The following is a 24,140-nucleotide window of genomic DNA, read 5'->3' on the forward strand; positions in this document are numbered from 1 at the left end:
CAAAAAAAAAAAGAGAGGATAATTCGTTGAATGCCGATCGATGACCGCGTAATAATCCAGTAAAGATGCGAGACAGTAAAAAAAAAAAAAATCAACGAGAAAAAAAAAAATTGCAGCAGGTTTTGTGCATTTCTGATTTTTTTTTTATCCACACGATCCGTTTTAACTCTTCAAACAAATGTTTTTTCCTGTAGATTTTTTTTTCTTCGTTGAATGTATAAAATATCGCAGCTGGATCGCTTTTTTTCTCCGTTTGTCAGACGCGGTGTCGGCTCCTCGTGTCCGTTTCAGTTTTTCCTTGACGGTTTTTTAATTTTTTTTTCACTTAAAATTGCAGATTTAATAAATATATATTTATAACTTTCAGTTTTTAAAGAATTTTTTTTCTTCAAAAATGTTTATTATTATTATTACTACGATTTCTTAGGACGCGCTCAGTTTTATAAGACATTCCAGTATGGAGCCACCGGAGCTCGGGAAGGTTCGCCATGGTCCGCGGGGGGAGGAAAGGGTTAACCCAATAAAGTGCAATTCAAAAAGTTGCGTGTTCAGGCTTCCGGCTGAGTTCACTTCAAGGCGGTGACGTCACCATTTGGCAAAAAGTTGTTCACCCAAGTTTTTTTGGACTGATCTTTTTTTTTTCCCCCGGATCAGACTAAGGAAAATTCCGCTTGGAATCCGGAACTTCTCCGCGTTTTTGGGCTACATTTGGTCAACATGGAAATCTGGGTGCTGAAGTTGGTCCCGTTGCTGCCCACCGAGGGGTGGTGGTACTTCATGTCCTTTCCGGGGCACCTCTCCAGGTGCCATCTTCTCCATTTACGCTTTAGCTCTGCTTGAACCTATTAAAAAAAAAAAAATTAAAATTTTTTAAAAAAATTATTGGTACAAGATTTTAATGTATAGACGCCCCTGCAGGTAGGAGAAGTACAGAGGGTGAGAAAACCTTCTTGACTGCTATACTTCTCTAGATATCTGTGCTGTTTGCTATCAAACTCATGATGCCTCAGCACAACATCACATGGGCAACTAGAAGATAATCCATCCTTCTCTCCATAACCTCTTAAAAATCTAAGGGACCATAAGTAGACAGTCAGGGAGGCTGCACGGTCATCTACTAGGTAATCATCAGTAGTAACTGTGAGAGGAGCTCCCCCCGTGGTAGAATCTGTTTGGTACAGTCCACACTTTGCATTATCCCAGTGCCTGGGGAGGTGACTCCTATGAAATAACAGAAGGGATTGGATTTCACGAGGAGTCACAAGAGCCAATGAAAACAGGAGATCCCCATAATTCTGCAGGTCATGGGTGAAATTGTAACAATTGTGATTGTTTTTGTAAAGGTTGAAAAGCTCCAAATTCTCTGAATTGTGCCAAATAATACAAACTGAAAAATTCTGTGTATAACCATAGGCCACTAAATGGAGATAAGGAGCTGATTGTGGACTCTTTATACCATGAGCTCTAAAGTAACACAGAGCGTCTGAGCGCCTCCTAGTGGTGACTGCAGGAAGTAAAAATTTTGAAAATATGAAAATATTTTGCTTCTTACCTCTCCATTTAGAAAGCAATAAAGAATGGCCACCACGAAACCCTAAAAAGCGAGAAAATATTCCATGTCATGTATGTACACAGTGACTGCACCAGCAGCAGAATAGTGAGTGCAGCTCTGGAGAATAATACAGGATGTAACTCAGGATCAGTACAGGATAAGTAATGCCATGTATGTACACAGTGACTGCACCAGCAGCAGAATAGTGAGTGCAGCTCTGGAGAATAATACAGGATGTAACTCAGGATCAGTACAGGATAAGTAATGCCATGTATGTACACAGTGACTGCACCAGCAGCAGAATAGTGAGTGCAGCTCTGGGGTATAATACAGGATGTAACTCAGGATCAGTACATGATAAGTAATGTCATGTATATACACAGTGACTGCACCAGCAGCAGAATAGTGAGTGCAGCTCTTGAGTATAATACAGGATGTAACTCAGGATCAGTACAGGATAAGTAATGTCATGTATGTACACAGTGACTGCACTAGCAGCAGAATAGTGAGTGCAGCTCTGGGGTATAATACAGGATGTAACTCAGGGTCAGTACATGATAAGTAATGTCATGTATGTACACAGTGACTGCACCAGCAGCAGAATAGTGAGTGCAGCTCTGGGGTATAATACAGGATGTAACTCAGGATCAGTACAGGATAAGTAATGTCATGTATGTACACAGTGACTGCACCAGCAGCAGAATAGTGAGTATAATACAGGATGTAACTCAGGATCAGTACAGGATAAGTAATGTCATGTATGTACACAGTGACTGCACCAGCAGAATAGTGAGTGCAGCTCTGAGGTATAATACAGGATGTAACTCAGGATCAGTACAGGATAAGTAATGTCATGTATGTACACAGTGACTGCACCAGCAGAATAGTGAGTGCAGCTCTGAGGTATAATACAGGATGTAACTCAGGATCAGTACAGGATAAGTAATGTCATGTATGTACACAATGACTGCACCAGCAGAATAGTGAGTGCAGCTCTGAGGTATAATACAGGATGTAACTCAGGATCAGTACAGGATAAGTAATGTCATGTTTGTACACAGTGACTGCACCAGCAGCAGAATAGTGAGTGCAGCTCTGGGGTATAATACAGGATGTAACTCAGGATCAGTACAGGATAAGTAATGTCATGTATGTACACAGTGACTGCACCAGCAGCAGAATAGTGAGAGCAGCTCTGGAGTATAATACAGGATGTAACTCAGGATCAGTACAGGATAAGTAATGTCATGTATGTACACAGTGACTGCACCAGCAGCAGAATAGTGAGTGCAGCTCTGGGGTATAATACAGGATGTAACTCAGGATCAGTACAGGATAAGTAATGTCATGTATGTACACAGTGACTGCACCAGCAGCAGAATAGTGAGTGCAGCTCTGGGGTATAATACAGGATGTAACTCAGGATCAGTACAGGATAAGTAATGTCATGTATGTACACAGTGACTGCACCAGCAGCAGAATAGTGAGTGCAGCTCTGGAGTATAATACAGGATGTAACTCAGGATCAGTACAGGATAAGTAATGTCATGTATGTACACAGTGACTGCACCAGCAGAATAGTGAGTGCAGCTCTGAGGTATAATACAGGATGTAACTCAGGATCAGTACAGGATAAGTAATGTCATGTATGTACACAGTGACTGCACCAGCAGCAGAATAGTGAGTGCAGCTCTGGAGTATAATACAGGATGTAACTCAGGATCAGTACAGGATAAGTAATGTCATGTATATACACAGTGACTGCACCAGCAGCAGCAGAATAGTGAGTGCAGCTCTGGGGTATAATACAGGATGTAACTCAGGATCAGTACAGGATAAGTAATGTCATGTATGTACACAGTGACTGCTCCAGCAGCAGAATAGTGAGTGCAGCTCTGGAGTTTTGCCCTCTTTCCTACCTGGAAGGATCCCAGGATGAGCTCGAACACCATCTTCACCTCCACCTTGTACTGGTCGGGGAAGAAGGCGAAGATGATATAATGGATTCCAAAGAGGGGGATGAGCAGAAGAGTTGACTTTGCAAGTCTCCTGGAAGACACAAGTTAATTATTGGCCATTAGTGTCAGGTAAGTGTCCTCCGTGTGGAGCTGCGCTGTGGTGTCTGCAGTCACCCGGAGCTGCGCTCCTGTGGGGGGGGCAGCAGGTGATGTAACAGGGGATGAGCCATTGTCCTCTCACATCCATCACCTTCCTATAACGGGGCAGAATATAATCTGTCATTACCAGGACCCCACGTACTGAGGAGGGAAGTATCACACTGGACGAGGGACTAGATACACAGATCAGCACACAAGATATTATTAGATACATAGCTCAGCAGTCAGTATCACACAGGATGGGATTAGATACACAGCTCAGCAGACAGTATCACACAGGATAGGATTAGATACACAGCTCAGCAGACAGTATCACACAGGAGAGGATTAGATACAGAGCTCAGCAGACAGTATCACACAGGATAGGATTAGATACACAGCTCAGCAGACAGTATCACATAGGAAAGGATTAGATACACAGCTCAGCAGTCAGTATCACACAGGATAGGATTAGATACACAGCTCAGCAGATAGTATCACACAGGATAGGATTAGATACACAGCTCAGTAGACAGTATCACACAGGATAGGATTAGATACACAGCACAGCAGTCTGTATCACACATAATAGGATTAGATACACAGCTCAGCAGACAGTATCACACAGGAAAGGATTAGATACACAGCTCAGCAGACAGTAGCACACAGGATAGGATTAGATACACAGCTCAGCAGGCAGTATCACACAGGATAGGATTAGATACACAGCTCAGCAGTCAGTATCACACAGTATAGGATTAGATACACAGCTCAGCAGACAGTATCACACATGATAGGATTAGATACACAGCTCAGCAGTCAGTATCACACAGGATAGGATTAGATACACAGCTCAGCAGTCAGTATCACACAGGATAGGATTAGATACACAGCTCAGCAGTCAGTATCACACAGGATAGGATTAGATACACAACTCAGCAGTCAGTATCACACAGGATAGGATTAGATACACAGCTCAGTAGTCAGTATCACACAGGATAGGATTAGATACACAGCTCAGCAGACAGTATCATACAGGATAGGATTAGATACACAGCTCAGCAGACAGTATCACACATCATAAGATTAGATACACAGTTCAGCAGACTATATCACACTAAGGAGTATAAAGGTAATCTCTAATAAAACCAAACAATGAGGGGCGGGGCCTGGAGCGCGGCTGTTTCGGGGGTCACATGACGAGTGACCCGTACAGTCCTTTATACTTGTGCGTTTCGCTGGCGGATGACATTCACGTTTGATTTGTCGTTCCGGCTGATGCAGCAGATTCCGGCTGTAAATGTCCTCGGCAGATATTAAATAGGAAATGGAAATTGATTTCCCTCCTCCGCCTGCGCTGCAATCGCTTTTATGATCAGTCATTTTCTTAAGAGCCCTAATTAAAGGCATCCTGCAAGGATCCGGGATCTGAACTGCTCACCCTGCAGCTGCCACTAGATGGCGCTCACAACACAGGCTCTGCCCAGCTGAGGTCTGTAATCATCCCAAGAGCTCCCCCTAGTGGTGGCAACAGGAAGTTAGACTTTTACTGTGAGGAGCAGGGGATTTGTAGCTCTGTGTAAGATATTGGGGCAGATTTATCAAGTGTCTGAAAGTCAGAATATTTCCAATTGCCCATGGCAACCAATCACAGCTCCCCTTTAAAATATTCATGAGCACTGGTGAAATGAAAGCTGAGCTGTGATTGGTTGCCATGGGCAACTGGAAATATTCTGACTTTCAGACTGCTTGATAAATCTGCCCCATTGTATAACACAAACAGAACTTTGTCATTCAGCTAGATGCAATCTTTAAAGGGACCATGTCAACAATTCTGACTTTAACCACCTTTTAAAGCCACCCTGTAGCTATATTGTAGCTTCTTCCAAGTATGTTATCGGTGTTATCGTATGTTATCACACTGCTGTGCTCTGTGCTCTCTGCAGCCAGTGTTATGTATTGTCCCTGGAGAGATGGATAACCAGACCTCACACTGCTGTGCTCTGTGCTCTCTGCAGCCACTGTTATGTATTGTCCCTGGAGAGATGTGTAATCAGACCTCACACTGCTGTGCTCTGTGCTCTCTGCAGCCAGTGTTATGTATTGTCCCTGGAGAGATGTGTAATCAGACCTCACACTGCTGTGCTCTGTGCTCTCTGCAGCCAATGTTATGTATTGTCCCTGGAGAGATGTGTAATCAGACCTCACACTGCTGTGCTCTGTGCTCTCTGCAGCCAATGTTATGTATTGTCCCTGGAGAGATGTGTAATCAGACCTCACACTGCTGTGCTCTGTGCTCTCTGCAGCCAGTGTTATGTATTGTCCCTGGAGAGATGTGTAATCAGACCTCACACTGCTGTGCTCTGCAGCCAGTCTTATGTACTGTCCCTGGAGAAATGTGTAATCAGACCTCACACTGCTGTGCTCTGTGCTCTCTGCAGCCAGTGTTATGTATAGTCCCAGGAGAGATGTGTAATCAGACCTCACACTGCTGTGCTCTGTGCTCTCTGCAGCCAGTGTTATGTATTGTCCATGGAGAGATGTGGCATCAGACCTCATACTGCTGTGCTCTGTGCTCTCTGAAGCCAGTGTTATGTATTGTCCCTGGAGAGATGTGTAATCAGACCTCACACTGCTGTGCTCTGTGCTCTCTGCAGCCAGTGTTATGTATTGTCCCTGGAGAGATGTGTAATCAGACCTCACACTGCTGTGCTCTGTGCTCTCTGCAGCCAGTGTTATGTATTGTCTCTGGAGAGATGTGTAATCAGACCTCACACTGCTTTGCCCTGTGCTCTCTGCAGCCAGTGTTATGTATTGTCCCTGGAGAGATGTGTAATCAGACCTCACACTGCTGTGCTCTCTGCAGCCAGTGTTATGTATTGCCCCTGGAGAGATGTGTAATCAGACCTCACACTGCTGTGCCCTGTGCTCTCTGCAGCCAGTGTTATGTATTGTCCCTGGAGAGATGTGTAATCATACCTCACACTGCTGTGCTCTGTGCTCTCTGCAGCCAGTGTTATGTATTGTCCCTGGAGAGATGTGTAATCAGACCTCACACTGCTGTGCTCTGTGCTCTCTGCAGCCAGTGTTATGTATTGTCCCTGGAGAGATGTGTAATCAGACCTCACACTGCTGTGCTCTGTGCTCTCTGCAGTCGGTGTTATGTATTGTCCCTGGAGAGATGTGTAATCAGACCTCACACTGCTGTGCCCTGTGCTCTCTGCAGCCAGTGTTATGTATTGTCCCTGGAGAGATGTGTAATCATACCTCACACTGCTGTGCTCTGTGCTCTCTGCAGCCAGTGTTATGTATTGTCCCTGGAGAGATGTGTAATCAGACCTCACACTGCTGTGCTCTGTGCTCTCTGCAGCCAGTGTTATGTATTGTCCCTGGAGAGATGTGTAATCAGACCTCACACTGCTGTGCTCTGTGCTCTCTGCAGTCGGTGTTATGTATTGTCCCTGGAGAGATGTGTAATCAGACCTCACACTGCTGTGCTCTGTGCTCTCTGCAGCCAGTGTTATGTATTGTCTCTGGAGAGATGTGTAATCAGACCTCACACTGCTTTGCCCTGTGCTCTCTGCAGCCAGTGTTATGTATTGTCCCTGGAGAGATGTGTAATCAGACCTCACACTGCTGTGCCCTGTGCTCTCTGCAGCCAGTGTTATGTATTGTCCCTGGAGAGATGTGTAATCAGACCTCACACTGCTGTGCTCTCTGCAGCCAGTGTTATGTATTGCCCCTGGAGAGATGTGTAATCAGACCTCACACTGCTGTGCCCTGTGCTCTCTGCAGCCAGTGTTATGTATTGTCCCTGGAGAGATGTGTAATCATACCTCACACTGCTGTGCTCTGTGCTCTCTGCAGCCAGTGTTATGTATTGTCCCTGGAGAGATGTGTAATCAGACCTCACACTGCTGTGCTCTGTGCTCTCTGCAGCCAGTGTTATGTATTGTCCCTGGAGAGATGTGTAATCAGACCTCACACTGCTGTGCTCTGTGCTCTCTGCAGTCGGTGTTATGTATTGTCCCTGGAGAGATGTGTAATCAGACCTCACACTGCTGTGCCCTGTGCTCTCTGCAGCCAGTGTTATGTATTGTCCCTGGAGAGATGTGTAATCATACCTCACACTGCTGTGCTCTGTGCTCTCTGCAGCCAGTGTTATGTATTGTCCCTGGAGAGATGTGTAATCAGACCTCACACTGCTGTGCTCTGTGCTCTCTGCAGCCAGTGTTATGTATTGTCCCTGGAGAGATGTGTAATCAGACCTCACACTGCTGTGCTCTGTGCTCTCTGCAGTCGGTGTTATGTATTGTCCCTGGAGAGATGTGTAATCAGACCTCACACTGCTGTGCCCTGTGCTCTCTGCAGCCAGTGTTATGTATTGTCCCTGGAGAGATGTGTAATCAGACCTCACACTGCTGTGCTCTCTGCAGCCAGTGTTATGTATTGCCCCTGGAGAGATGTGTAATCAGACCTCACACTGCTGTGCCCTGTGCTCTCTGCAGCCAGTGTTATGTATTGTCCCTGGAGAGATGTGTAATCATACCTCACACTGCTGTGCTCTGTGCTCTCTGCAGCCAGTGTTATGTATTGTCCCTGGAGAGATGTGTAATCATACCTCACACTGCTGTGCTCTGTGCTCTCTGCAGCCAGTGTTATGTATTGTCCCTGGAGAGATGTGTAATCAGACCGCACACTGCTGTGCTCTGTGCTCTCTGCAGTCGGTGTTATGTATTGTCCCTGGAGAGATGTGTAATCAGACCTCACACTGCTGTGCCCTGTGCTCTCTGCAGCCAGTGTTATGTATTGTCCCTGGAGAGATGTGTAATCAGACCTCACACTGCTGTGCTCTCTGCAGCCAGTGTTATGTATTGCCCCTGGAGAGATGTGTAATCAGACCTCACACTGCTGTGCCCTGTGCTCTCTGCAGCCAGTGTTATGTATTGTCCCTGGAGAGATGTGTAATCATACCTCACACTGCTGTGCTCTGTGCTCTCTGCAGCCAGTGTTATGTATTGTCCCTGGAGAGATGTGTAATCAGACCTCACACTGCTGTGCTCTGTGCTCTCTGCAGCCAGTGTTATGTATTGTCCCTGGAGAGATGTGTAATCAGACCTCACACTGCTGTGCTCTGTGCTCTCTGCAGTCGGTGTTATGTATTGTCCCTGGAGAGATGTGTAATCAGACCTCACACTGCTGTGCCCTGTGCTCTCTGCAGCCAGTGTTATGTATTGTCCCTGGAGAGATGTGTAATCAGACCTCACACTGCTGTGCTCTGTGCTCTCTGCAGTCGGTGTTATGTATTGTCCCTGGAGAGATGTGTAATCAGACCTCACACTGCTGTGCCCTGTGCTCTCTGCAGCCAGTGTTATGTATTGTCCCTGGAGAGATGTGTAATCAGACCTCACACTGCTGTGCTCTCTGCAGCCAGTGTTATGTATTGCCCCTGGAGAGATGTGTAATCAGACCTCACACTGCTGTGCCCTGTGCTCTCTGCAGCCAGTGTTATGTATTGTCCCTGGAGAGATGTGTAATCATACCTCACACTGCTGTGCTCTGTGCTCTCTGCAGCCAGTGTTATGTATTGTCCCTGGAGAGATGTGTAATCAGACCTCACACTGCTGTGCTCTGTGCTCTCTGCAGCCAGTGTTATGTATTGTCCCTGGAGAGATGTGTAATCAGACCTCACACTGCTGTGCTCTGTGCTCTCTGCAGTCGGTGTTATGTATTGTCCCTGGAGAGATGTGTAATCAGACCTCACACTGCTGTGCCCTGTGCTCTCTGCAGCCAGTGTTATGTATTGTCCCTGGAGAGATGTGTAATCAGACCTCACACTGCTGTGCTCTGTGCTCTCTGCAGTCGGTGTTATGTATTGTCCCTGGAGAGATGTGTAATCAGACCTCACACTGCTGTGCCCTGTGCTCTCTGCAGCCAGTGTTATGTATTGTCCCTGGAGAGATGTGTAATCAGACCTCACACTGCTGTGCTCTCTGCAGCCAGTGTTATGTATTGCCCCTGGAGAGATGTGTAATCAGACCTCACACTGCTGTGCCCTGTGCTCTCTGCAGTCAGTGTTATGTATTGTCCCTGGAGAGATGTGTAATCATACCTCACACTGCTGTGCTCTGTGCTCTCTGCAGCCAGTGTTATGTATTGTCCCTGGAGAGATGTGTAATCAGACCTCACACTGCTGTGCTCTCTGCAGCCAGTGTTATGTATTGCCCCTGGAGAGATGTGTAATCAGACCTCACACTGCTGTGCCCTGTGCTCTCTGCAGCCAGTGTTATGTATTGTCCCTGGAGAGATGTGTAATCATACCTCACACTGCTGTGCTCTGTGCTCTCTGCAGCCAGTGTTATGTATTGTCCCTGGAGAGATGTGTAATCAGACCTCACACTGCTGTGCTCTGTGCTCTCTGCAGCCAGTGTTATGTATTGTCCCTGGAGAGATGTGTAATCAGACCTCACACTGCTGTGCTCTGTGCTCTCTGCAGTCGGTGTTATGTATTGTCCCTGGAGAGATGTGTAATCAGACCTCACACTGCTGTGCCCTGTGCTCTCTGCAGCCAGTGTTATGTATTGTCCCTGGAGAGATGTGTAATCAGACCTCACACTGCTGTGCTCTGTGCTCTCTGCAGTCGGTGTTATGTATTGTCCCTGGAGAGATGTGTAATCAGACCTCACACTGCTGTGCCCTGTGCTCTCTGCAGCCAGTGTTATGTATTGTCCCTGGAGAGATGTGTAATCAGACCTCACACTGCTGTGCTCTCTGCAGCCAGTGTTATGTATTGCCCCTGGAGAGATGTGTAATCAGACCTCACACTGCTGTGCCCTGTGCTCTCTGCAGTCAGTGTTATGTATTGTCCCTGGAGAGATGTGTAATCATACCTCACACTGCTGTGCTCTGTGCTCTCTGCAGCCAGTGTTATGTATTGTCCCTGGAGAGATGTGTAATCAGACCTCACACTGCTGTGCTCTGTGCTCTCTGCAGCCAGTGTCATCATTGCACTGCACAAAACTGGCCGAACAGGGAAGAGTATCGCAGCCAGAAAGATGTATTCTGCAGGATATTCTGCAGGAGGTGCAGGGAGTGGACGCTGAGGACTGGGGGAAAGTCAGTGTCTCTGATGAATCCCCTTTCCGATAGTTGGGAGAAGACAAGGTGAGCGATGCCCCCAGTCCTGTCTCCTGCACCTGTAAAGCTCCTGCAGCCATTCATGTGGGGGGGGCGGCTTCTCAGCCAAGGGAATCGCCTAATAACACCTCCATGAATAAGGAATGGAGCAGAATGTCCTCCAGGAGCCGCTTCTCCCGACCCTCCAGGAGCAGATGGTGATGAGCAGAGCCTCCTCCAGCATGATGGAGCACCGGCCATAAAGGGGAGAACTAAATGGTGCAGGGAACAGAACACAGAGATTCTGGGTCCATGGCCCGGGAACAGAACACAGAGATTCTGGGTCCATGGCTCCAGGAACAGAACACAGAGATTCTGGGTCCATGGCTCCGGGGACAGAACACAGAGATTCTGGGTCCATGGCCCGGGAACAGAACACAGAGATTCTGGGTCCATGGCCCGGGAACAGAACACAGAGATTCTGGGTCCATGGCTCAGGGGACAGAACACAGAGATTCTGGGTCCATGGCTCCGGGGACAGAACACAGAGATTCTGGGTCCATGGCCCGGGAACAGAACACAGAGATTCTGGGTCCATGGCCCGGGAACAGAACACAGAGATTCTGGGTCCATGGCTCCGGGGACAGAACACAGAGATTCTGGGTCCATGGCCCGGGAACAGAACACAGAGATTCTGGGTCCATGGCTCCGGGGACAGAACACAGAGATTCTGGGTCCATGGCCCGGGAACAGAACACAGAGATTCTGGGTCCATGGCCCGGGAACAGAACACAGAGATTCTGGGTCCATGGCCCGGGAACAGAACACAGAGATTCTGGGTCCATGGCTCCAGAAACAGAACACAGAGATTCTGGGTCCATGGCTCCGGGAACAGAACACAGAGATTCTGGGTCCATGGCTCCGGGAACAGAACACAGAGATTCTGGGTCCATGGCTCCGGGAACAGAACACAGAGATTCTGGGTCCATGGCTCCGGGAACAGAACACAGAGATTCTGGGTCTATGGCTCCAGGAACAGAACACAGAGATTCTGGGTCCATGGCTCCAGGAACAGAACACAGAGATTCTGGGTCCATGGCTCCGGGAACAGAACACAGAGATTCTGGGTCCATGGCCTGGGAACAGAACACAGAGATTCTGGGTCCATGGCCCGGGGACAGAACACAGAGATTCTGGGTCCATGGCCCGGGAACAGAACACAGAGATTCTGGGTCCATGGCCCGGAAACTCCCCGGATCTTATCCCATTGAGAACTTGTGGTCAATCATCAGGAGACGGGGGACAAACAAAACCGACACATTGTGACAGAATGCAGCAGTGATAGTGCAGGAATGGACGGCGATCAGTCAGGATCTGGTGCAGGAGGTGAGTGAGAGCTGCCAGGGAGAATTGCAGAGGTCCTGAAGAAGAAGGAGAGGTCCTGCAGATACTGACTGGCTGCAGTAACTCCTCCCACCTGACAATAAAAGCTTCTGCTCCCCATAATATGATTTCACTTGTATCTCTGGATGTGATAAACATCTGACAAACCAGAGGGACACATCATGTGACAGGAGGAGATTGGGTCATTCTCAGGACTTATGGCCAGGACTGTAGACTGCAGATATTTTCCCATTCAGTTTTTGTTTACCCCAAATACTACTTTTGGGGTATCATATTGGGTTGAGGATAATGGTGCCCCCTGGCCTAGCGCCAGCGCCACCTCTGGCTCTTAGAGGTACTGCACAGTCAATGGGCTGCAGCATAATACATGGACATGGTGGCTCCTCCTCCTCCTTACAGGGTGACATGTGATGCGTCTGATCTCGTATTTTGGATTTTTACGTTTTTACAGACTTCACCTTCAAATGGACTTTAGTGGTGACTGTAAAATCTATATTTATATTTATAATTGGGAACCTGAACCTCAGATGGGAAGAAGCGATAAAATGTCACCTTCCCCGGGTTATCGGCGTAGAATCACGAGCCTCGCGCTGCGGAAATGTCACGCGCCATAAAGGGCAGGCGGTCGCCTTCTGATGCTCGTGCGCTTCCATTATTCACAAATTTCCATTTGTTTTCCTGACCATCTGCTTTGGTTGTGATAAGAGCGCGGGTTATTACTCCGCATATGAGGCCCGGACGCTAATTGCACCCCAAGGCGTCCGACTTCTTATAGCAGCAGATATACAATTTTCTTAAAGGAAACCTCCCATGTGATTTGAAGCATTATGAACCAAACATATGTAGAGAATTCTGTAGCTGCACTGACGCAGAAACATATCTTGTTTAATCCCTGAGCTGAGTGGTTTTGCGGAAAAAATAATAATAACATTCAGGACTTTGGAAAAGCTGGGTTGCACGCTGCATGACATTCATAAACACATTACATGGAGCTTCCTCAACTGTGCAGGCAAGACTAATCAACCTGAGCTGGGTGACTTATACACAGAAGCTGGGGGATGGTGCAGTGATTGATTACTTCTGCTTGTCGGGCTCAACACCGTAATTACATCAATCTCTAAAGCAGTGCAATAGGAGAAGCACCGAACCAGAAAAAAACGCAGGGATTTAACAAGATATGTTTCTGCATCAGTGTAACTACATCATTCTCAAGGTATGTTTGGTTCACAATGCATCAAATCAAATGGGAGGTTTCCTTTAAAGGACCAATCACAGAGAATCCGAACTTGTAACAACATCAACAACAGAAACAATGTCCCCTCATCCATGTGACAAAGCTGGAAACGAAGATCCATTTACAAAAACAAAAATGAGATGCAGTACCACATGCAGCCTCAGACCAGGGGGGGCGCTATTTATAAACTGTAATTATGTATTTCTAGAGAACTGACAGCCTGGAAGCGGGGGATGTTTTATATCCCAATGTTTATCTCCTCTTAATCTGATAACGCTCTGGAGATCCGCCAGGTTCCTGGGAAGGATTCTGCTAATGAGAGCGAGAGAGGAAGATATTTCTCATTGTTATTGTAAGGAGAAGCTGCGAGTGACGCGAGGATTTCCCCGCTGAGACGCTCTGCCTCATCCTCACGCTGGATACATTGTGGTGTGGGCGCGGTCGATAAAACGTTTAAGAGGAAATAGTGAATTTACGGTTTTATAATCCTTTCCATGCCATAAACATCACTGATACATCACATGGGAAAGAGGACTCCGCCCCAAAGGTCACTGATACAATGTGTCAGAAATGTCATAACTGTGCAAAAGGGAACGCAACATCCAAAGATAAAGGAAGGTGAGACTTTCACAAATTCTAGGGATTATACAGATAATACACCACCACTAGGGGGAGATCACTACATACAGATTATACACCACCACTAGGGGGAGCTCACTACATACATATTATACACCACCACTAGGGGGAGATCACTACATACAGATTATACACCACCACTAGGAGGAGATCACTACATACAGATTATACACCACCACTAGGAGGAGATCACTACATACAGATTATACACCACCACTAGGGGGAGATCACTACATACAGATTATACACCACCACTAGGAGGAGATCACTACATACAGATTATACACCACCACTAGGAGGAGCTCACTACATACAGATTATACACCACCACTAGGGGGAGATCACTACATACACATTATACACCACCACTAGGGGGAGATCACTACATACAGATTATACACCACCACTAGGAGGAGATCACTACATACAGATTATACACCACCACTAGGAGGAGATCACTACATACAGATTATACACCACCACTAGGGGGAGATCACTACATACAGATTATACACCACCACTAGGAGGAGATCACTACATACAGATTATACACCACCACTAGGAGGAGATCACTACATACAGATTATACACCACCACTAGGGGGAGCTCACTACATACAGATTACACACCACCACTAGGGGGAGATCACTACATACAGATTATACACCACCACTAGGAGGAGATCACTACATACAGATTGTACATCCCCACTAGGGGGAGATCACTACATACAGATTATACACCACCACTAGGGGGAGATCACTACATACAGATTATACACCACCACTAGGGGGAGATTACTACATACAGATTATACACCACCACTAGGAGGAGATCACTACATACACATTATACACCACCACTAGGGGGAGATCACTACATACAGATTATACACCACCACTAGGAGGAGATCACTACATACAGATTATACACCACCACTAGGAGGAGATCACTATATACAGATTATACACCACCACTAGGGGGAGATCACTACATACAGATTATACACCACCACTAGGAGGAGATCACTACATACAGATTATACACCACCACTAGGGGGAGATCACTACATACAGATTATGCACCACCACTAGGGGGAGCTCACTACATACAGATTATACACCACTACTAGGAGGAGATCACTACATACAGATCACACACCACCACTAGGAGGAGATCACTACATACAGGTTATACACCACCACTAGGGGGAGATCACTACATACAGATTATACACCACCACTAGGGGGAGATCACTACATACAGATTATACACCACCACTAGGAGGAGATCACTACATACAGATTATACACTACCACTAGGAGGAGATCACTACATACAGATTATACACCACCACTAGGAGGAGATCACTACATACAGATTATACACTACCACTAGGAGGAGATCACTACATACAGATTGTACATCCCCACTAGGGGGAGATCACTACATACAGATTATACACCACCACTAGGGGGAGATCACTACATACAGATTATACATCACCACTAGGGGGAGATCACTACATACAGATTATACACCACCACTAGGAGGAGATCACTACATACAGATTTTACACCACCACTAGGGGGGGCTCACTACATACAGATTATACACCACCACTAGGGGGAGATCACTACATACAGATTATACACCACCACTAGGAGGAGATCACTACATACAGATTATACACCACCACTAGGAGGAGATCACTACATACAGATTATACACCACCACTAGGGGGAGATCACTGCATACAGATTATACACCACCACTAGGGGGAGATCACTACATACAGATTATACATCACCACTAGGGGGAGATCACTACATACACATTATACACCACCACTAGGGGGAGATCACTACATACAGATTATACGCCACCACTAGGGGGAGATCACTACATACAGATTATACACCACCACTAGGAGGAGATCACTACATACAGATTATACACCACCACTAGGGGGAGATCACTACATACAGATTATACGCCACCACTAGGGGGAGATCACTACATACAGATTATACACCACCACTAGGAGGAGATCACTACATACAGATTATACACCACCACTAGGGGGAGATCACTACATACAGATTATACACCACCACTAGGGGGAGATCACTACATACAGATTATACACAACCCCTAGGGGTAGATCACTACATACAGATTATACGCCACTATTAGGGGGAGATCACTACATACAGATTATACACCACCACTAGGGGGAGATCACTACATACAGATTATACACCACCACTAGGGGGATATCACTACATATACATTATACATCACCACTAGGGGGAGATCACTACATACACATTATACACCACCACTAGGGGGAGATCACTACATACAGATTATACACCACCACTAGGAGGAGCTCACTACATACATATTATACATCACCACTAGGGGGAGATCACTACATACATATTATACATCACCACTAGGGGGAGATCACTACATACAGATTATACATCACCACTAGGGGGAGATCACTACATACACATTATACACCACCACTAGGGGGAGATCACTACATACATATTATACATCACCACTAGGGGGAGATCACTACATACACATTATACACCACCACTAGGGGGAGATCACTACATACATATTATACACCACCACTAGGAGGAGATCACTACATACACATTATACACCACCACTAGGGGGAGCTTACTACATACACATTATACACCACCACTAGGGGGAGCTCACTACATACAGATTATACACCACCACTAGGGGAAGATCACTACATACAGATTATACATCACCACTAGGGGGAGATCACTACATACAGATTATACACCACCACTCGGAGGAGATCACTACATACAGCTTATACACCACCACTAGGGGGGGATCACTACATACAGATTATACATCACCACTAGGGGGAGATCACTACATACACATTATACACCACCACTAGGAGGAGATCACTACATACAGCTTATACACCACCACTAAGGGGGGGATCACTACATACAGATTATACATCACCACTAGGGGGAGATCACTAAATACACATTATACACCACCACTAGGGGGAGATCACTACATACAGATTATACACCACCACTAGGAGGAGCTCACTACATACAGATTATACACCACCACTAGGAGGAGATCACTACATACAGATTATACACCACCACTAGGGGGAGATCACTACATACACATTATACACCACCACTAGGAGGAGATCACTACATACACATTATACACCACCACTAGAAGGAGATCACTACATACAGATTATACACCACCACTAGGAGGAGCTCACTACATACAGATTATACACCAACACTAGGAGGAGATCACTACATACAGATTATACACCACCACTAGGGGGAGATCACTACATACACATTATACACCACCACTAGGAGGAGATCACTACATACAGATTATACACCACCACTAGGGGAAGATCACTACATACAGATTATACATCACCACTAGGGGAAGATCACTACATACAGATTATACACCACCACTCGGAGGAGATCACTACATACAGCTTATACACCACCACTAGGGGGGGATCACTACATACAGATTATACATCACCACTAGGGGGAGATCACTACATACAGATTATACACCACCACTAGGAGGAGATCACTACATACAGCTTATACACCACCACTAGGGGGGGATCACTACATACAGATTATACATCACCACTAGGGGGAGATCACTACATACAGATTATACACCACCACTAGGGGGAGATCACTACATACAGATTATACACCACCACTAGGAGGAGCTCACTACATACAGATTATACACCACCACTAGGAGGAGATCACTACATACAGATTATACACCACCACTAGGGGGAGATCACTACATACACATTATACACCACCACTAGGAGGAGATCACTACATACACATTATACACCACCACTAGGAGGAGATCACTACATACAGATTATACACCACCACTAGGAGGAGCTCACTACATACAGATTATACACCAACACTAGGAGGAGATCACTACATACAGATTATACACCACCACTAGGGGGAGATCACTACATACACATTATACACCACCACTAGGAGGAGATCACTACATACAGATTATACATCACCACTAGGAGGAGATCACTACATACACATTATACACCACCACTAGGGGGAGATCACTGCATACAGATTATACTCCACCACTAGGAGGAGATCACTACATACAGATTATACACCACCACTAGGGGGAGATCACTACATACAGATTATACACCACCACTAGGGGGGATCACTACATACAGATTATACACCACCACTAGGAGGAGATCACTACATACACATTATACACCACCACTAGGGGGAGATCACTACATACAGATTATACACCACCACTAGGGGGAGATCACTACATACACATTATACACCACCACTAGGGGGAGATCACTACATACACATTATACACCACCACTAGGGGGAGATCACTGCATACACATTATACAGCACCACTAGGGGGAGCTCACTACATACAGATTATACACCACCACTAGGAGGAGATCACTATATACAGATTATACACCACCACTAGGGGGAGATCACTACATACAGATTATACACCACCACTAGGAGGAGATCACTACATACAGATTATACACCACCACTAGGGGGAGATCACTACATACAGATTATGCACCACCACTAGGGGGAGCTCACTACATACAGATTATACACCACTACTAGGAGGAGATCACTACATACAGATCACACACCACCACTAGGAGGAGATCACTACATACAGGTTATACACCACCACTAGGGGGAGATCACTACATACAGATTATACACCACCACTAGGGGGAGATCACTACATACAGATTATACACCACCACTAGGAGGAGATCACTACATACAGATTATACACTACCACTAGGAGGAGATCACTACATACAGATTATACACCACCACTAGGAGGAGATCACTACATACAGATTATACACTACCACTAGGAGGAGATCACTACATACAGATTGTACATCCCCACTAGGGGGAGATCACTACATACAGATTATACACCACCACTAGGGGGAGATCACTACATACAGATTATACATCACCACTAGGGGGAGATCACTACATACAGATTATACACCACCACTAGGAGGAGATCACTACATACAGATTTTACACCACCACTAGGGGGGGCTCACTACATACAGATTATACACCACCACTAGGGGGAGATCACTACATACAGATTATACACCACCACTAGGAGGAGATCACTACATACAGATTATACACCACCACTAGGAGGAGATCACTACATACAGATTATACACCACCACTAGGGGGAGATCACTGCATACAGATTATACACCACCACTAGGGGGAGATCACTACATACAGATTATACATCACCACTAGGGGGAGATCACTACATACACATTATACACCACCACTAGGGGGAGATCACTACATACAGATTATACGCCACCACTAGGGGGAGATCACTACATACAGATTATACACCACCACTAGGAGGAGATCACTACATACAGATTATACACCACCACTAGGGGGAGATCACTACATACAGATTATACGCCACCACTAGGGGGAGATCACTACATACAGATTATACACCACCACTAGGAGGAGATCACTACATACAGATTATACACCACCACTAGGGGGAGATCACTACATACAGATTATACACCACCACTAGGGGGAGATCACTACATACAGATTATACACAACCCCTAGGGGGAGATCACTACATACAGATTATACGCCACTATTAGGGGGAGATCACTACATACAGATTATACACCACCACTAGGGGGAGATCACTACATACAGATTATACACCACCACTAGGGGGATATCACTACATATACATTATACATCACCACTAGGGGGAGATCACTACATACACATTATACACCACCACTAGGGGGAGATCACTACATACAGATTATACACCACCACTAGGAGGAGCTCACTACATACATATTATACATCACCACTAGGGGGAGATCACTACATACATATTATACATCACCACTAGGGGGAGATCACTACATACAGATTATACATCACCACTAGGGGGAGATCACTACATACACATTATACACCACCACTAGGGGGAGATCACTACATACATATTATACATCACCACTAGGGGGAGATCACTACATACACATTATACACCACCACTAGGGGGAGATCACTACATACATATTATACACCACCACTAGGAGGAGATCACTACATACACATTATACACCACCACTAGGGGGAGCTTACTACATACACATTATACACCACCACTAGGGGGAGCTCACTACATACAGATTATACACCACCACTAGGGGAAGATCACTACATACAGATTATACATCACCACTAGGGGGAGATCACTACATACAGATTATACACCACCACTCGGAGGAGATCACTACATACAGCTTATACACCACCACTAGGGGGGGATCACTACATACAGATTATACATCACCACTAGGGGGAGATCACTACATACACATTATACACCACCACTAGGAGGAGATCACTACATACAGCTTATACACCACCACTAAGGGGGGGATCACTACATACAGATTATACATCACCACTAGGGGGAGATCACTACATACACATTATACACCACCACTAGGGGGAGATCACTACATACAGATTATACACCACCACTAGGAGGAGCTCACTACATACAGATTATACACCACCACTAGGAGGAGATCACTACATACAGATTATACACCACCACTAGGGGGAGATCACTACATACACATTATACACCACCACTAGGAGGAGATCACTACATACACATTATACACCACCACTAGAAGGAGATCACTACATACAGATTATACACCACCACTAGGAGGAGCTCACTACATACAGATTATACACCAACACTAGGAGGAGATCACTACATACAGATTATACACCACCACTAGGGGGAGATCACTACATACACATTATACACCACCACTAGGAGGAGATCACTACATACAGATTATACACCACCACTAGGGGAAGATCACTACATACAGATTATACATCACCACTAGGGGAAGATCACTACATACAGATTATACACCACCACTCGGAGGAGATCACTACATACAGCTTATACACCACCACTAGGGGGGGATCACTACATACAGATTATACATCACCACTAGGGGGAGATCACTACATACAGATTATACACCACCACTAGGAGGAGATCACTACATACAGCTTATACACCACCACTAGGAGGAGATCACTACATACAGCTTATACACCACCACTAGGGGGGGATCACTACATACAGATTATACATCACCACTAGGGGGAGATCACTACATACAGATTATACACCACCACTAGGGGGAGATCACTACATACAGATTATACACCACCACTAGGAGGAGCTCACTACATACAGATTATACACCACCACTAGGAGGAGATCACTACATACAGATTATACACCACCACTAGGGGGAGATCACTACATACACATTATACACCACCACTAGGAGGAGATCACTACATACACATTATACACCACCACTAGGAGGAGATCACTACATACAGATTATACACCACCACTAGGAGGAGCTCACTACATACAGATTATACACCAACACTAGGAGGAGATCACTACATACAGATTATACACCACCACTAGGGGGAGATCACTACATACACATTATACACCACCACTAGGAGGAGATCACTACATACAGATTATACATCACCACTAGGAGGAGATCACTACATACACATTATACACCACCACTAGGGGGAGATCACTGCATACAGATTATACTCCACCACTAGGAGGAGATCACTACATACAGATTATACACCACCACTAGGGGGAGATCACTACATACAGATTATACACCACCACTAGGGGGGATCACTACATACAGATTATACACCACCACTAGGAGGAGATCACTACATACACATTATACACCACCACTAGGGGGAGATCACTACATACAGATTATACACCACCACTAGGGGGAGATCACTACATACACATTATACACCACCACTAGGGGGAGATCACTACATACACATTATACACCACCACTAGGGGGAGATCACTGCATACACATTATACAGCACCACTAGGGGGAGCTCACTACATACAGATTATACACCACCACTAGGAGGAGATCACTATATACAGATTATACACCACCACTAGGGGGAGATCACTACATACAGATTATACACCACCACTAGGAGGAGATCACTACATACAGATTATACACCACCACTAGGGGGAGATCACTACATACAGATTATGCACCACCACTAGGGGGAGCTCACTACATACAGATTATACACCACTACTAGGAGGAGATCACTACATACAGATCACACACCACCACTAGGAGGAGATCACTACATACAGGTTATACACCACCACTAGGGGGAGATCACTACATACAGATTATACACCACCACTAGGGGGAGATCACTACATACAGATTATACACCACCACTAGGAGGAGATCACTACATACAGATTATACACTACCACTAGGAGGAGATCACTACATACAGATTATACACCACCACTAGGAGGAGATCACTACATACAGATTATACACTACCACTAGGAGGAGATCACTACATACAGATTGTACATCCCCACTAGGGGGAGATCACTACATACAGATTATACACCACCACTAGGGGGAGATCACTACATACAGATTATACATCACCACTAGGGGGAGATCACTACATACAGATTATACACCACCACTAGGAGGAGATCACTACATACAGATTTTACACCACCACTAGGGGGGGCTCACTACATACAGATTATACACCACCACTAGGGGGAGATCACTACATACAGATTATACACCACCACTAGGAGGAGATCACTACATACAGATTATACACCACCACTAGGAGGAGATCACTACATACAGATTATACACCACCACTAGGGGGAGATCACTGCATACAGATTATACACCACCACTAGGGGGAGATCACTACATACAGATTATACATCACCACTAGGGGGAGATCACTACATACACATTATACACCACCACTAGGGGGAGATCACTACATACAGATTATACGCCACCACTAGGGGGAGATCACTACATACAGATTATACACCACCACTAGGAGGAGATCACTACATACAGATTATACACCACCACTAGGGGGAGATCACTACATACAGATTATACGCCACCACTAGGGGGAGATCACTACATACAGATTATACACCACCACTAGGAGGAGATCACTACATACAGATTATACACCACCACTAGGGGGAGATCACTACATACAGATTATACACCACCACTAGGGGGAGATCACTACATACAGATTATACACAACCCCTAGGGGGAGATCACTACATACAGATTATACGCCACTATTAGGGGGAGATCACTACATACAGATTATACACCACCACTAGGGGGAGATCACTACATACAGATTATACACCACCACTAGGGGGATATCACTACATATACATTATACATCACCACTAGGGGGAGATCACTACATACACATTATACACCACCACTAGGGGGAGATCACTACATACAGATTATACACCACCACTAGGAGGAGCTCACTACATACATATTATACATCACCACTAGGGGGAGATCACTACATACATATTATACATCACCACTAGGGGGAGATCACTACATACAGATTATACATCACCACTAGGGGGAGATCACTACATACACATTATACACCACCACTAGGGGGAGATCACTACATACATATTATACATCACCACTAGGGGGAGATCACTACATACACATTATACACCACCACTAGGGGGAGATCACTACATACATATTATACACCACCACTAGGAGGAGATCACTACATACACATTATACACCACCACTAGGGGGAGCTTACTACATACACATTATACACCACCACTAGGGGGAGCTCACTACATACAGATTATACACCACCACTAGGGGAAGATCACTACATACAGATTATACATCACCACTAGGGGGAGATCACTACATACAGATTATACACCACCACTC

General features: G+C 45.7%; 1 protein-coding gene across 2 annotated transcripts in view; it reads right to left on the reverse strand.

Annotated features, from left to right (window-relative positions):
- Positions 1-570: 570 nt before the first annotated feature.
- VIPR1 (vasoactive intestinal peptide receptor 1) overlaps positions 571-24,140 on the reverse strand; it is a 206,725-nt gene continuing 183,155 nt past the window's right edge. For both annotated transcript variants that reach the window (XM_072154434.1, XM_072154433.1), the window contains exons 11-13: positions 3,472-3,601; positions 1,553-1,594; positions 571-842 (exon numbers count right to left, since the gene is read on the reverse strand). In XM_072154434.1, the coding sequence (XP_072010535.1) occupies positions 651-842; positions 1,553-1,594; positions 3,472-3,601 (364 nt within the window). In that variant the 3' untranslated portion in view covers positions 571-650. The remainder of the gene's footprint in view (positions 843-1,552; positions 1,595-3,471; positions 3,602-24,140) is intronic.

This window comes from Engystomops pustulosus, chromosome 5, assembly GCF_040894005.1.
Source record: "Engystomops pustulosus chromosome 5, aEngPut4.maternal, whole genome shotgun sequence".
In the NCBI taxonomy this organism is placed as follows: domain Eukaryota; kingdom Metazoa; phylum Chordata; class Amphibia; order Anura; family Leptodactylidae; genus Engystomops; species Engystomops pustulosus.